At 36.6% G+C, this 17,025-nt stretch overlaps 1 protein-coding gene across 2 annotated transcripts in view; it reads right to left on the bottom strand.

Annotated features, from left to right (window-relative positions):
• LOC127514268 (unconventional myosin-VIIa) overlaps nt 1–16,279 on the bottom strand; it is a 29,288-nt gene extending 13,009 nt beyond the window's left edge. The window contains exons 1-29 of one of the 2 annotated variants that reach the window (XM_051896962.1): nt 16,135–16,279; nt 15,880–15,921; nt 15,385–15,486; nt 15,155–15,301; nt 14,476–14,660; nt 12,807–12,928; nt 12,561–12,703; nt 12,330–12,443; nt 11,845–11,998; nt 11,692–11,768; nt 11,487–11,606; nt 11,258–11,400; nt 7,093–7,303; nt 6,786–6,921; nt 6,514–6,677; nt 6,142–6,282; nt 5,895–6,053; nt 5,077–5,166; nt 4,903–4,997; nt 4,737–4,821; nt 4,434–4,652; nt 4,142–4,351; nt 2,688–2,897; nt 2,426–2,593; nt 1,866–2,177; nt 836–993; nt 622–748; nt 374–493; nt 89–262 (exon numbers count right to left, since the gene is read on the bottom strand). In XM_051896962.1, the coding sequence (XP_051752922.1) occupies nt 89–262; nt 374–493; nt 622–748; nt 836–993; nt 1,866–2,177; nt 2,426–2,593; nt 2,688–2,897; nt 4,142–4,351; nt 4,434–4,652; nt 4,737–4,821; nt 4,903–4,997; nt 5,077–5,166; nt 5,895–6,053; nt 6,142–6,282; nt 6,514–6,677; nt 6,786–6,921; nt 7,093–7,303; nt 11,258–11,400; nt 11,487–11,606; nt 11,692–11,768; nt 11,845–11,998; nt 12,330–12,443; nt 12,561–12,703; nt 12,807–12,928; nt 14,476–14,660; nt 15,155–15,301; nt 15,385–15,486; nt 15,880–15,897 (4,104 nt within the window). In that variant the 5' untranslated portion in view covers nt 15,898–15,921; nt 16,135–16,279. The remainder of the gene's footprint in view (nt 1–88; nt 263–373; nt 494–621; nt 749–835; nt 994–1,865; nt 2,178–2,425; nt 2,594–2,687; nt 2,898–4,141; nt 4,352–4,433; nt 4,653–4,736; nt 4,822–4,902; nt 4,998–5,076; nt 5,167–5,894; nt 6,054–6,141; nt 6,283–6,513; nt 6,678–6,785; nt 6,922–7,092; nt 7,304–11,257; nt 11,401–11,486; nt 11,607–11,691; nt 11,769–11,844; nt 11,999–12,329; nt 12,444–12,560; nt 12,704–12,806; nt 12,929–14,475; nt 14,661–15,154; nt 15,302–15,384; nt 15,487–15,879; nt 15,922–16,134) is intronic. The other variant, XM_051896961.1, reaches the window with a different exon arrangement.
• Nucleotides 16,280–17,025: the final 746 nt, after the last annotated feature.

Below are 17,025 nucleotides of genomic sequence, written 5' to 3'. Positions count from 1 at the left end.
ACCAAACCATGTCTTAAATTCTCATCATACTGGGCAACCATGAACAAAATCTGACTTAAACTCTCAATTCAGACGGGGGGCTTCATACCTTGTCATATAAAGCCACATATAGTGAGAAGCCAAATGTGTCCTGAAGTTTGACCTTCTTTGAGAGCATTTGGCAGACCTCTTTAGATGTGGATGCAGAATCTACAGGCATACTGATAGTTCTGCCATCCATCAAAGTCACTGAGATGGATATGGGTTTCTTGGACTTGGTGGCCTGTGAGTGAACAGAGAGGGCATGAATTATAGTTTCAAATCTACAGTAGTAATGGCCAATTGTGTAGACCAAAAATCACTGTTTGTGTGAACGAGGCATAAGTGTCTTCACCTGGAGCTCCAGCCAGCTGGGAGGCTCTCCACGTACTCCATTGGCAACAGTACGCCTCAGTCGCTCAGTGCAGTAAGGTGCGTATCCCACAGGACCAAAGCGAAGAAAACTTTGCAGGTACTATAAGGAGGAGAACAGATGAGACAACTTAAATGCAACTGAATACTCATTTTAAATGTATTACCCCATGAAAAAAGAGTGAAATGATGTATCAAAGAGTTTATTAAGGAAGAATATTCTTCATTCACCTTAATGAAGCTCTCAGTAGGAGGAAAGATGCCCAAACAGATGGACAAGAGGATCCAGCCACGGAAGAAGCTACCACGATTTGAGTTCTCCTGGAGCTGCTTACAGATCTGGCAGTAGATTTCATCCCTAACAATGAGAAATGCTAAGGATTTAGAAGCAGAAACATTTGACCACTAAGCAATAGATTACTTATGGTTTTGAATAATTAACAACCTGAGGTCACGTCTGACAATGGCATATCCAACAATGATATGCAACTTTTCAAGAGATGTCATTGGCCGGTCCAGGGTGAGTCCGTCTCCGTTTATTTCATCTTCTTCGCTAATAGTTTGCACAGTGGGTTGTTTGGCAACTTCAGACCCATCTTCTGCCTTAAAATGAAAAGTTAGTGAGTTAGGACTATAAATTCAAAGTATGTCACATTTTTCTTTTAGATGAATGTAAGAATGGTTTGTGCAGGAATTTGGGTGTAACGGTACATGTATTCGTACCGAACCGGACGTCACGGTTCAGTGCATGCAGTTACATGACAAATACAGTAGGTCACAGGCAGTTACAGTTTAATATATATAAAAAAAAAATTATGTTTAGTTTCTTCCCCCTGCTGTACCGAACCCATACAAACCGTGACTTCAGCACCGAGGTACGTACCGAACCATTAGGTTTGTGTACCGTTACACCCCCAGCAGGGAATGCATGAGCTATAAATATTTGCATTAATGACAAATAAAAGTGTCTACAATAAGGAAAAGAAAAAAAAAAAAATACTCTTTTGAAAATCTAATTTAAAACATGTGCCAAGTTCTTAAAAATGTACTCTTTGTATTCATGTTGGTTTCATATGGTTTTGAATATATATATATATATCATACAATCAATATAAAAATGTCATGTAGTGTTAACCATCAAGTAAAAGGTAACATTTTCCTTAACTCTAAATACATGCATGTAATCATTATTTTCCAAAATTTTTAAAAATAACTATTTTCAAGGTAAAAAGTATATACGTGTGTTGCACCACATGACATTTTACAACCTGAACTAACCTTGTCTTGTCATAAACAGGTTAAATTATCTGATACTTTACCTAATGACATTAACAAATAGTCTAAATTAATATTTATATATATATATATATATATATATATATATATATATTCGTTGTCCTTTTTTACTCAAAACAATAGATAGGACAAAAATGTGCGCAACATCATTGACCAATCTGCAAAATTTTGTGTCTCACCTCTTCTGCTATAACAGATGGTTTTCTACTGGATCTTATGTTTGGTGTCAGCCCCTCAGGAGTTGTGGAGGTCTTTCTGTTTCGGGACATTATGTCAGTGAAAGTTGAGGGCTTTCTGTTTTTAGGACCCTGCCCTGGTATGGCAGATTGTTTGCGGCCTGGAACGGCAGATAGTTTGCGGCCTGGAACACCCTCGTCTTGAACAGATTTTCTGTTCCGGGACAGTATGTCTGTAAAAGTCGAAGATTTTCTGTTGCGGGAAGCCTCTTCTGGACCTGCATTGACCTGAGTGTTTCTTGTATTTCTCATTCTCTGAAAAAAAAAATTAGACATGAACACTTTCAAAACATCCCTTGCATATTTAAACAAAAGACTGCTGATTGCTTTTCTTACATTGAGAGAAGGGAAATATGTTGACAGGTGTCCAGAATCCTTAAGTCTTTTTATTATTGAGTCACAAAAATGCTTAAAAGACCTGATTTTTTTATCTGTGCAACCAGCTGGTAAGACCTGCTGTTTTTGTCAGCAGTGAAATATGTAATAAAAAGGAGTTTCCTCACCTGGTCTAGGCCCACCATATGGCTGAGGCGTCTATCCTGTCTAGAGGCCACATCCTTCTGCAGGGAGCGATCAGCAAAGGCTGGTCCACTTCTCGAGATCCCCTGAGCCTTTGGCTCAGGAAGATCACCCATAAATCTCAATATCATCCACCAAACTGTTAGTGAAGCCTGTAGAGAAGAAGAGAAGATCAGTTGTAAGGTCTCATTTTAAATTGTGACTCGTCAACACAACATAACATTAATCAACCAAAGGTGGCTTTACCAGGACGTCATTCTCGTCCTCATGGTAGAGCAGTGGCTGACGTATTCTCTGACGAATGTGTGTGGGTGTGGCGGCACCCTGGAAGTACATGGAAGCAAACTTGGAGAAGGAGTACTCATCCAAATCATCGTAGTCTTCCTCTGGAATCGCCATCATTGGAGCATCATCCAGATCCACCACCTCAAGCACCGCCCGCTTTTTCTCCAAGTCCTAAACACACACACACACATAATGTTTTTCATGCCGAGCTAATGACATTTTCTAGCCCCTAACGCTAATCCCATCCCTAAACCTACCCATAGTGCTGGGCGGATTGACCAAAAATCTGTATCACTGTATTTTTAAAGATTCTGGCAGTTTCATGGTATATCACAGTATTTTTTTCTTTAATAATTTATAATTTTTATTTTACTTTTTCTTCAAGTTAGATGTTTTGGCGGGTTGTAATGAAGATGTTTGAGTTTGTATGTGTTTTAATAAACTGTATTATTATTGTTATTATTATTACTTGAAAAAGTGAACTTTACTGTGTAATAGTAATATATTAGTCATAATTTAAGTAAAATGAACTTTTATTTTGATGGGTTGTCATGAAGACCTTTGAGTTTATGTGTGTATATGTGACATGATGATAGTTTTATCAAATGAAGTGAAGTGCTCGTGAAGTGACTCTCAGAGCAGCTCTGCAGATAAAGTTAACGTGTTCATGTCATCATATCATATCATATTCGATTCATCAAGCTTTTATGGCTAAGTATGATATAGGAGAATATGGAGCACATACTCGAGGAGGAAAAAACACCTTAGTTTCATTCAGAGGCTCAAACTGAGCAAAAATATATAATTTGGTGCAGATGTTATTTATATGGCCAGAAAATAGGATGAAACTCTGATAGCTTGTAATGTAAATCAATGAGATCTTTATGACAGTATAGCAGACCACTTAAAATACATAAAATGTATATAAATATCAGTTTTCACTCTCCAAATAGTATGTCTTTCTTAGTAAGATGATATTTAAAACTGAGATTTATAATTAAAACTCTGTAATTTTCAATGCGGAAGGGCAAAATATACAATGCAATGCGATATAATGATGTTTGATAAACATTCCTCAAAAGCCTGATGTATCATATTCAATACTTACATTTTAACATTATTTTTCTAAAAAATGATGTATTAATAATCAAGTAAACCTAAGTTCCTTCAGTCCAGTAAGAGTACATTCTGAAATATTCTTATGTTTACTTTATATTTTTAGAATTATAATAAAAGCATTTTACTTGCTAAAAACGTAGTCAAACTATCAATCAGACGACAGAAGGCATTTAGAAGATGTAAAACACTTTTTTCAGCAAAGTATTGATTAGGTTGATAATTTAAAGACCTTAGAAAAGTTACAGTAGGATTTATAGGGTTAACATCCTGCTTCTTTGAGAAGTTTGATTTCTCACCTCAAAGCCCTCAGGTGCCTGGCCCTCCTGTCCGCCAACCATGTTAGGCAAGAAACCAAAGATATCATCCACCATCTCCTGGTCTGTGATGGATTCCATCTGTTCCGCCGCATCTCTTTCTCTTTTCTGCCGCAGAACTTCCTCAAGCCTCCTCTGTCTTTCTAGAGCAGCAAGTTCTTCTGCCCTACGCTCCTGAAGTGAGAGGAAAGCCTGCAAAAAACAGGGACAATGATAGATGATGATATGTAGCTCGAGATATTAAGCAAACTGTGATCTAAACAGGGCTTCTTACATCTCTCTTCATCTTCTTGACAGCTTTTCTGGCTCGAGTTCCTCTGGTGTAAGCCTGCAGGAGGATCACTGCCTCTCGCTTTCGTTTCCACTCCTTCCTCGCAAGATATCCACGAGTCTGACTCTGAAGCAGAAGAGTTGCCTGTCGCTTCTGTTTATACTGCCAGGCCATCTGACGAGAGCGTACTTGAGCTCGCAGACGGGCATAACCCAATTGGACCTACAGAAAGACAAGTTACACTCTACAAACATGTACAAGCAATGACTGTCATCTTTTAAAAACTGTCACAACTGGACAACTCACCACTCTGTAAAGTTTTCTGGCTTTGTGTCCCCGCCAGGTTTTCTGTATGGTCACAGCTGCTCCTCTCTTTCTCAGGAAAGCTTTCCTGCAAGAAAGCAAAAAGACAAAGTGGTAAACCAGTGTAAAACATTTCTCTACAAACATAGGATTATCCTCAGTCTTTTACCTGTATTTGTATCCTCTAAGGACTTTCTGAATAAGAAGCGCCTTCTCATTCAGAGCCTTATCTCGTGCCAGTTCCAAAACAGTATCATGGAAATCCTGACGCAAATAAGCACCAAGTTAGAATTGATCTACTTTATAAATGCTGTAACGGTACCTGTAAAATTCACCTCAGTACCTTCAGAAACACTTTAGTCTTGCCGATCTTCCAGTCATCTTCATTCAGAGCGTTCTCACAGATGCTTTCAGAGCATTTTTTGGCACTCTCCTTTAATATTACAGTCAATATTATATAGTTAACATTAATATCCAAGCTGCTATAATGCAAAAATGTTACTTTTTGTGTTTTGTTTTCCATCTAAAAACTCTTGAAACAAGATAAATTTACTTGAGAAGCAACACAGACATTTATTTTGGCTTATTTTTAAGAATATATATATATATATATACAAATGTATTTTGTCTTATGGCAACATACATTGGCACACTTTTAAAGATGCTTCAAGAGATTTTAGCCATTTTGGATTTTAGCCAAAGGATGGGCCACGGCCAATATTTATTTATTTATTTAACTGAAATCAAGGCAAAAATGCTTGTTTTGGAATACCACATGTAAAAATGCCCTTACTATCAGAAGGAGATCACAGAAATGAGCCCTGAACAACAAAAACAACAACAACAAAATAGAGTGGCCCACCCTTTTTAGCCAATCACAGAGCACTCTTTGCCTCTCTGCCCTTTCTATATTATTGTTTGCTGACATCAGTTTGGCTGACATGTCTTTGTGGGGGTAGGGTTTGGTGGTGGAATGGTGGCCACTGACGTGGCCGGTCTAATTCAGTGGCTAACTATCTTAAAGTTAGCAAAATGGCTCAAATCGCTTACAAAACCTTCAAAACCTGTGCCAGTGTACTGTATGTTACAGAAACAACTGCAACACTGATTCATGTCGAACACAAAATCAAAATAATCTTCATAATTTAAAGCATCTCTTACAGTTTTGGGGTCACAAACACTGGACCTAAGCAGCACACGGTAGCGCTCCAGAAACTCATCAAATGTGTGGCGGATGGGGAAGCCGGCCTTCCTGATGCGGATAGTCTCCATCATCCCAGAGTAACGAAGTTGACGGATACACAGTTCCCTGTCAAAGAGCTGAAACAATAATGTAAAAGTGGGTCATTTTGAGAAAAGTAAGTTCATGTACATTGAGGGAGGATGGAGAAATGAATGAACAACCTACCATAGGCTTCTTGTAGTCATTGGGTTTAATACAGCGAATGAAGAATGGCTGACAGGCAGTTAGAGTCTTCATTAAAGAGTCTAGCGACTGCCGAAATTGACCAGTTAATGTAGGCACTCGCTTCTTTGAGTCTGTTGTTTGCTAAAGATGTTGGAAACAAGAGGGAAGGCATATGAAAAACATTTGATCATAGCAGAAGAGTGGAAGCTGTTAGGGAGGACCAACTCTCGCCCATGATTTTGAAGTGAAATGCTCAACAATTACATATGGGTGTGGTGTTTTTGGGGTGTCACAAACGTTTGTCTATATACTATTCATGCCAGTGTACAGTCACGTTTATACCCTAATAGCCTTTAGTTGGTGTTAACTTACCCGCAGTGAGCTTTTTGGGGTGACGATAGTGTGGTTGGTACTAGTTTTCCCCTCTGTGGTGCTGATCTCATTGTGGAATATCTGCTTTAGGAGCTTATTGGATGATGTTTGCATCAACTGGATGACGTCACTACTCAGAGCATCTCTGTTCTTCTCAAGGAAACCTAAATGCACAGTAAATTTCATAAAACATTTTCTATTTTTAAATCATTTTAAAGCCAAACACACCAGTGGGAAAGTACTTTGTGAGGAAGTTTAATAGTCTGTATTACCTTTGGAGTCATAGTGGACAACTCCAGCAAAATGGCGGATTCCAAACTGTGTGTCATGATTATTTTTGGGGGGGATGTAGATATCACCCTTCCCATGAACCTGATTAATCTTGTTGAGCATGGTAGCATCAGTGCCCTGGAAAAAAATACAGCTGTACATAACTGTACATATAACTGTAATATAACTACTGCACTGCAGATTGTGTTTACAGATGTGGTTTTGAGATATCAGTAATCACACATAGCATGATAAAAAATAACCAAAGGAAAGCCTATATTGTAAATAAAAGCAAATATATTTTATAACCTTAGGGAAGTGACTTTCTTCATCAATAAGAGCGAGAACATTGAGAGGCTTTATGGCGAGCACATCAAGCGTGCGCTGGTTGTCATTAAACTCAATGTTCTTCCAGACTATGTCTTCACGAGCATATTCCATTTGTTCAAGCTTGAAGACGTGTTTCACAAAGAACTGCTGAAGCTGCTCATTCGCATAATTGATGCAGAGCTGTTCAAAGCTGCAGGAATCACAGACAGAATTAAGATAGTTTAGCTTACAATAAGAAGTCTGTAATCATTTACTCACCCTCGTATTGTTCCAAACCTTGTATGACTTTCTTACTTTCATGGAACACAAAAGGTGAATTTTTTGAAGAATATCCTGGTTGCTCTTTTCCATTTAATGAAAGTGAATATAAAATAATTATTAAAGTTATAGCAAATGAGCTCAAAGGGGAAATATTAATAATTATTCATAACTTATGATTAATTAGTAGGGCTGCATGATTAATCGCAATTTAATCGCAATTAAACCGCACACGATTTGGCAAAGGCTGTGATTATTTTATGCGCAGCTTTTCAGAGCTGTACGGCTCTGTGATCAGAAGTAAAAGCTTCTCTATCTGAAAGCCAGAGGGCGCTCTTGTGCAGAAACTGCAAATATGCCCTGCTGCAGAAGTAGCTTCATTCCAGGAAATCCCATACTATCGCTGTAGCTGAATAAACAGAAGATTGAAACGTTTTGATTGATTAAACATGACTAATAAACACACGACTGCCTTATTCTGTGTAAGAAGCCTGTCGTTATGAAGTGAGTTTGGAGTAAAAATATGTTATTAAATGTTCTTTTGTTGGACAAGATGTTAATAAATGCTTCTCATGTCTGGAAAGATGTTTGGCGCGTGTTGCTTTTTCAAATACACATTATAAGCAACTCAAACTCGCAGTGCAGATGGATCAGCATTTGGACTGGAGCCATACTTCACTGACAAGCCGCGCATAAAAAAAAAAAAATCACACCCTTTGCGATTTCTTAATCACACTAAGCCAAATCGTTTAAGTGCGAATTAAATGTTATTTTTCTAATCGTGCGATTAATCGGGCAGCCCTATATTTCCCCTTTGAGCTAATTTTCTACATATTGGTGGAGAATGCGGGCAGTCTCTTTGAAATTAATTCTAAAACTAAACTAATTCTGCAAGTTTATCTAGACCATATATATATATTCATAATTAATTATAATCTGTTGTAATTATATATACATATACACTACCGTTCAAAAGTTTGGGATCGGTAAGATTTCGTCTGGTCACTTGGTGCATTTATTTAATGAAAAATACAGTAAAAACAGTAATATTGTGAAATATTATTACAATTTAAAATAACTGTTTTCTATTTGAATATATTTTACAAAGTAATTTATTCCTGTGATGACAAAGCTGAATTTTCAGCATCATTACTCCAGTCTTCAGTGTCACATGATCCTTCAGAAATCATTCTAATATGCTGATTTGCTGCTCAAGAAACATTTCTTATTATTATTAATGTTGAAAACAGTTGTTTGCTTTTTTTTTTCAGGATTCCTTGTTGAATAGAAAGTTCAAAAGAACAGCATTTATCTGAAATACAAAGCTTTTGTAACATTATACACTACCGTTCAAACGTTTGGGGTCAGTAAGAATTTTTATTTTTATTTTTTTGAAAAGAAATTAATACTTTTATTCAGCAAGGATGCATTAAATTGATCAAAAGTGACAGTAAAGACATTTATAATGTTACAAAAAATTATATTTCAAATAAACACTGTTCTTTTGAACTTTCTATTCATCAAAGAATCCTGAAAAAAAAAAAAATATTGTACACAAATATTTTGTACAATTGTACACAATAAATGTTTCTTGAGCAGCAAATCAGCATATTAGAATGATTCTTAAGGATCGTGACACTGAAGACTGGAGTAATGATGCTGAAATTCAGCTTTGCCAACACAAGAATAAATTACATTTTAAAATATTTTCAAATAGAAAACAGTTATTTTAAATTGTAATAATATTTCACAAAATTACTGTTTTTACTGTATTTTTAATTAAATAAATGCAGCCTTGGTGAGCAGACAAAACTTCTTTTAAAAACATTAAAAATCTTACCGATCCCAAACTTTTGAACAGTAGTGTATATATGAAGAGTTTGGTTCCAAAACGTGATAAACACCATTTTTAAAAACATTGAGTTCTTGCCAAAATCAGTCAATTTGAGCTTGACCCACCCAGACCTTATGAAGGGTTTGAAAATAAATAAGATTGAGTAAATTGACACAATATTCATTTTAGAGTTAGCTATTAAAAATCATAGCAGTATTATACTGTAAATCGCAGGTTTTATGCGCTAATGCCAGCTGTGCAAACACCCAGAACAAACTGGGCCTGTATGTTGACAAAAAGGTGGACCGACTCTAACAGCTGTCATACATTCTGTTAGCGTTATTTGTTTGATGTGTTCTGAGAGCATCTGTATGTGTTGTGTTTGTCAGTGGGGAGTCTGGAGCAGGAAAAACAGAGAGTACCAAACTCATGCTGCAGTGAGTGGACAGCGCTCCTGGATTTTTAAGTCAATTTTTAATTTTACTCAAAATGCGATATCCGCCGTGTTATTCTGTCATGTTTTCTCCCTTTCTTTCCAAACCGTGACAAACGTCACTCTCCCTTCTCTGCAGAATGCGATATATCCGCTCAACCAATCACAGCGCACCATTCCACGCACTGTAAACGGTGATGTCAGCGCCCTGAATACACCCGGCATCCTAGTTTTCCTTATCTACTTTGTACTTTGTGATCAACAAAAACAGAAAAATGAATAATTTTGACGGCATTGATGTTTTTTGCGGTGGGTAAGAAATGTAAGCCACTGAAATGTAATCATTTACGTGAGGAGATTAAGAATATGAGGCACTTGAGAGGCGGAAAAATGCCGACTGTTGCTTGTTCTCACACGACAGCATAAAATTTCTATCACGGTCCCCAAAACCGAATCATGAACAGTTTTTAAAAGCCAAGAATCTGGCTTTTTTGACCAAGAATCTGGCATTGCTAATTTTGATTCTAAACATCTGATAGAAAAAAAAAAAAAACATAACATGATTGCTATTTGAATGTTTGCAGTATAGCAATATATAGTATTGCCCCTGGGTAGTTGCAGTCAATTCAAATGAACTCTGCAAATGTGTTGTTTTTATTTTAACCGTGCGGTGGCGGCAGATACTCTTTAATTGGTAATGACAAAAGGAGACATAATTAATTTATAGCATTAACAAGATGCCCCGTTGAATTAATTTTGGGAGCGATGAGTGAATGTATTTTTAGTCCAGTGTATATAAGATTAGTATTAATCAAGTTCAGAGGCTGTCATATATGTGGATCAACTTACTTTGTTGTGTATTTTCAACAGTTTCAATATGAAAACTAACTTTTATATTGATTCAATGGATTAATTGCATTTTGGAGAAAAAAAAAACGTGTCATGGATATACTGCATTTTGGGGAAAAAAAAAATTATAATAAATGTTTGAAAATCAAAATCTGGATTTAAATTTTTTTTGCTATTATAACTTAAAGGTCCTATGTGAAAGTTTGATACAGAAAATAGTGGTTTTCGTCTTGCCACTTTCTTGGTATATATATATATATATATATATATATATATATATATATATATATATAAACCTTGAAATATATATATATATATATATATATATATAAATTTAAAAAAAAATGATTTTCAATTATCAATTATGGTGGCTCTGGTTGAACGTCAATAGCATCAAACATCATTGTCACTGACATTTCAAACCTAATGTGACACATGCAATGGGGTCAAATTTATTAGGAGATCTACAGCGAGGAGGAGTAAGATTCTCAGTAAACAACAATTTATATTTCAGTCACACACAACTATCATATGGCTTCAGAAGACTTGGCCTACAGCACATAAGTTGTGTGGACTACTTTTTTTTTTTTTTGATAGATTTATGTGTTTTTGTGTTTTGATCTCCTTTCATTTTCATTAAAAGGAAAAGAACAGCCAGGATATACGTAAAAAAAAATCCTCTTTTGTGTTCCAGAGAAGACAGAAAGCCATGCGGTTTTGTAATAACATGAGAGACCTCATGTATTTACATTATGACGTATATTACAAACCTGTTGTTGTTGAAGTTTTCAAAGCCGAAAATGTCCAACAAACCAATAGAAAGTCGGATGTGTTTGGGGTCATCAGGAGGTGGTTTGTAAACGGCACTGTTGATTTTCTCCACAACCCACACAAACATTCTTCCATAGATGGCCTGCACACAGAAAAATGATTACAGCTCTATACTTGAGTATATTCGATTTGACATCAAACAGTGAAGCCTACATTCAGTTGTACAACCTTTACAAAGGCGTCTCTGCCATCCACTGCTTGTGCTGAAGTCAGAGGTTTAGACACACTCTCCCTGTTGGTCATCAAAGAGCGCCGTGTCAAGCTCACATCCAGGGCATCTGGGGCCACCTGCAAAAAAAAAAAAAAATCAGATCTATGGGCTTGAGTGTGCTGCTCAAAGACAAAATTGTTTTCAAAATTGGTCTCTAATTACCTCTAATAACTGAGCAGCCATTTTGAAATGTGGAGAGGAAAGAATATCACAGCCCTCCTGGTTGTTCATAATGGTGTCTTGAAAAATGAAAATGTAAATATCAAAAACGCATTCCCTCATTGCTCCAGTTTATGTCTCTTTATTACTCCTTACCTTCAAAGTCTACATTCCCCAAGTGTAGGATGGCAGCCAGAAGCTTGTTAATTTCCCATGTGTCATTGTCTGTGAACGTCAGGATCTTCAGTGCTGAACGGAAGCTGGCATACTCTTTTATGTCATCCCGTCCTTCACATGTAGTGCACTGACCCTAATTCAACATAATCATGTTTAATGTAATGATGTTTAAAGGGAGAGTTCACCCAAAAATGAAAATCGTCATTCCAGACCTATATGACTCTTTTTTCTGAGGAACACAAAAGAGCACTGAGGGTCCAAACTACATTGACTTTCATTAAAAATCACCTTTTGTGCTCTACAGAAGAAATTCTGATGACAAAATTTTCATTTTGGGGTGAACTTTAATGTCACATGATTATATCCGTTCATTCTCTCTCCAGAATGACTTTGACAAAACATATGTAAATACACATGAAAAGTGAGAGAAGACATTAAGATATAGACTTTATTATGAGCAATACCATGGTGAGATAGTTGTATTCTGCAGCATTTCCCAAAGACAGGATCTTCTTTTTGTCAGGAGGCATTCCCATTAACATGCAGTAAAAAATGTGGTAGTTTCTCTCTTGTGAGGCCTGTGCCAAAAATATAATATTATTTATTGGGCAAACAAGCAGTTCTACATTTCATCTGCTGTATCTTGCCCTGAAATATTTCAACAGATTATACAATTTAATTATCAGGATGGTTACCTGTCGACAAACACGCGATTTCTCGAGTAGGTACTGTTCAATGCGGGCACCCTCTATTGCTCCACTTTTAGTGAAGTGGATTTCAACGTATTTTCCAAAGCGACTGGAGTTGTCATTGCGGATGGTCTTTGCATTACCAAAGGCTACAAAATAAGAATTGATGTTAATACTGAAATACATACCTGAGGAGCTATAAAGTTGAGTGATGCAGGAGCATCCTATATGTTTATTTTTAAGTAACTTTACCTTCTAAGATAGGATTTGCTTCTAGAATCTGCTGCTCAATCCAGGAGCGCTGTCCACTCACTGCCGCAAGAAACTGCAGCATGAGTTTGGTACTCTCTGTTTTTCCTGCTCCAGACTCCCCACTGACAAACACAACACATACAGATGCTCTCAGAACACATCAAACAAATAACGCTAACAGAATGTATGACAGCTGTTGGAGTCGGTCCACCTTTTCGTCAACATACAGGCCCAGTTTGTTCTGGGTGTTTGCACAGCTGGCATTAGCGCATAAAACCTGCGATTTACAGTATAATACTGCTATGATTTTTAATAGCTAACTCTAAAATGAATATTGTGTCAATTTACTCAATCTTATTTATTTTCAAACCCTTCATAAGATCTGGGTGGGTCAAGCTCAAAAATGCAAAATAAAGCACCATAAAAGTGTCCATAAAAGCACCATAAAACTGGTTCAAGAAGAGAGAAATTTAGGTTGTTATTCACTGATAATGCTCACCTCTACAGATGCTTTGAAATGGACAAAAAAAGAATATAGCACACAAGTTATATGTACCACTTTTATGGAGAGTCCATTTTACACTAAAGGCCCAGGTATACTTCATTTTCAGCATTCAGCTCCGTCGCACAGTTGAGTGGGCAAGCCTTTCAAAGTATTTTCCTTTGGCCGTGAGCACAGAAAGACGCATTCGGCACGTGTGCACTATCTAGTTGACTTTGTTTTCATGCGCTCACGTCACTCGCACATGCACTGTTGTGCGTGGACACAAAAAACGGCTGCACGTGAACAGTGTTCGCGGACGCCCGTGGACCATCCTAATGATGAAAATCACATCACGCGGACAGTGTGCAGACCGCCTGCGGAATGCGGATGGCCGAAGTATACTTTGCGTTTAACTCCGCCCACCATTATTTGATTAAGCCAGACAAAACTACAAAAGAAATCTCGTTGGTAACTTGACCCAAGTTCAAATCAGCATTTTTTCCAAACTCATTCTATTCCCTTTTCCAATTGCATATCAGCTTGGAGAGTCATTTATTTTAAATAAAAATTAAGAACATTTTCAAGAAGTGGAAATAAAGTGCCTAATGGGCATTTAATAGTGGGAATAAAGTGTTTAAAGAACAGGGTTAGGGGTAGGTGTAGGGGACAACTATAGTGGTAGGGACAAGTAATGTCCCAATAAAGCAGCAACCATTTATGATTTTAATAAATATAATCATATCCACTGAATATGTTGGTATTACAGCATACTATTTTATAATATACTAATATATACTGAAGTGCAAATAGTATCTGGCTCTATTTGAACTAATATGAATAACATCTAACAACTGTTTACACTTAGTGCAAAGAAAGTACTATCTATCACAATTTGCACTTAGTGTAAATAGAATCTATCGCTATTTGCAATTAGTGCAAATAGCCGCTGCCCCACCTTTATGATAATTATGATTATGCTTTTTTGTCATTTTTGGAGATACTTTCTTCATATGGAAAAGAGTGGCCAGAATATCCTTCAAAAAAATCTACTTTTGTACCACAGATGAAAGAAAGGGGTTTGTAACAACATTCGTAAATAGTGACAGATTTTTCTGTAAAACCAAAAAGTTTTAAACTCTACTACAAAATGTCAGTTTCACCCAAGAGTACGAATGACTGAAGGACCTAATGATGCAGCACTGATCTTTGCGGTTCCGGCGCATGTTGAAGAAACAGCTGTCTGCGATGGCGAAGACGTGCGGGGGGAGATCGCCCAACCGCCGGTCTGTGTACTGCTCCACCTGCTCCGGAGTGTAGATTGGCAGCAGCTGGTAAGGGTTCACTGCCACCAGAATCGACCCTGTGTATGTCTGTCAAAACAAACAAACAAAAAGTAGTTTCAAGGTTTATCAAAAAGATTATTGAAGATCCATGTGATAAGTCTATGAAGGTTTTTGCAGCTGAAAGAATAATACATGTTTATAATAAGATCTACAGTATGTAACTGCTCAGTGCCTTTAAAGTTGTGTCTTTAAAATAGTTAAATTTCAAGTCTTCAAGGTAGATTTGTTTATACTATATAATGGGTACGTCAATGCTGTATAACAATATGATCCACTCATCAAACCTGAAACTAGCTGTTTCTATGGAAACAATCTTGTTATTAAACAGGAAGGGCAAAGAACAGCTGGTGAATGAGCTGAAGTTGGTGAATTAAGTGGACAATTCAATCCCTGTTTTGGGTTCATGGATCTTGAAAACTGAAAACAATTTTTAAGTAATATATTTATGTAAACAATTTATTAATACTAAAAAAAAAAACTTTTCAGACATGATTTATCTGATGTGGTGCTTAAGAACTCACATAGATGGATCCTTCTTTGTAGCGCACTAGAAGGTTCCGTAACAGTCCAGCCTCATTTAGGTCACCCAGCCGTATCATATCATCCACACCTTTCACTGAGGTGGGATGCATGGGCTTCAGAGAATTATCCTTCTTAATCTTGTGCTCCTAGAAATCAAGCCAAAGATGACATCAGCAACACTTCTAGAGTCAAGAGCAGTAGTTCTTCACCATCAGTGGAAAGATCTTACCTTTCCCTCATCGTCGATGAGCTGAAGTTGCCCAGTGTCTGAGAGTCTGACTTCAGCTCCGATTTGCACCCCATCACTGCAGTCCACCCACACATAATCTCCCTAAAGTGGTTGGTGAACATTTTAAAAATTAATAAAATATGTTAAATCAAGATAAATTAACTGAAGATAATGTACTTTACTATATTTAGTATGCTAGGGCTTTTTGTATATACATGGATCATGGTAATACCTTTGAAGCACATTGTGTGTGTGTATATATATATATATATATATATATATCATGATAGCACCACTGACACATAATAAAAGAATAAATAAAATACATCCTTATAAATTAAAATGAACTATTTTAACCTATTAAATTGTTTAAAGTTGTTTATTTATATATTGTTCAACATATAAAATTAACCTTGAATAGAAAGAACGTATCATGGAAACGCCACAGTATTTTCCATAAGGTGAAAGTCTCAACAAATACTTAAAACATCTTACCTTCCTTAAAACCACCATGACTGAGACCTTCTGTCTCCCAGCCTGAATATTAAAGCAAAGGGAAAAATGTTATAATGAATTATTTCCAGGGTAAATTAATTGGTGGGGCTTATGAAAAAAGGCAAAATGGCGTCTACAATACACGTACACATTCCCTGAAGTACATCATATAATAGTCTTATCCCTCTATATACTAAATAACAAAACCATTTACACTTTTAAAACATCAACAAATCCAATGTGAACTACCTTTACCTGTGGATATTTTGTGAAGTCTCCTGATCAAGAAGTATTTTCTGTCCCTCTTCTTTGAAGTCAGAGTAGATCCCCAGCGTGAGTTTTCTTTTGAAAGAAATGTCCTCAGGTTCCTCCTGGGAGACAACAGGTGTTTATGATACTTTGACTTTGCTCCCTGACTAATGCATCCATAATGATAAACACAAGGAAGCTCTGCCCTCCATATCAGAAATCTTCAACAAAAAAAAGGAAAAGTTTTTAGTAGATTATAAATACCACAAAGCACACTAGAGACTAAAAATAAGAATACAAAGCTTCAAATGAAAGTGTCTTGTACAATGAAAGCTTGTAAAAATGCTACAGAAAGACAACACGGATCTGCACAGACACACCAGTGATGGAAATATCAACCCACAGAATGCTTAAAAACAATTAAAATAAATAAAAAGTAAATAAATAAAATGTCATTCATCTGTAACTTTTTAGTTTTACGTAATGCTTTTTCTGTGTAGAAACTTTGGACCCGCGTGACAGCATATGGAGGGCTGAGCTCTGATCATAAGAGGGCAATCAAGTTGTAAATAGCATAGTGTCATAGTTACTCAGGGTGGAGCCATTCTGGAAAGCCATATTTCAATGTGATAATTTCAGGGAACAGGCAGTTTATAGAACAGGTTCTCTGGTCCCACTTTATATTCAGTGTCTTTACCTACTAGTATGAACTAACACTTAAATTCATTCATTCATCATTTGAAATGTATTGTATAGCCTACATGTTGTTACATTGTACTTACATAAAAAAAAATACCTGCAAGTAATTAAAGCTGTAAATAATTTTTTTAATTACATCTATAATTACACTACTGAGCCTTCTCTTACCCCTTAAACCTAACCTTACCCGTATCCCAC

Source organism: Ctenopharyngodon idella, chromosome 6 (genome assembly GCF_019924925.1).
Source record: "Ctenopharyngodon idella isolate HZGC_01 chromosome 6, HZGC01, whole genome shotgun sequence".
Lineage (NCBI taxonomy): Eukaryota > Metazoa > Chordata > Actinopteri > Cypriniformes > Xenocyprididae > Ctenopharyngodon > Ctenopharyngodon idella.
The sequence above is the reverse complement of the archived record's forward strand: the minus strand, read 5'-3'. Positions and strand labels throughout refer to the sequence as shown.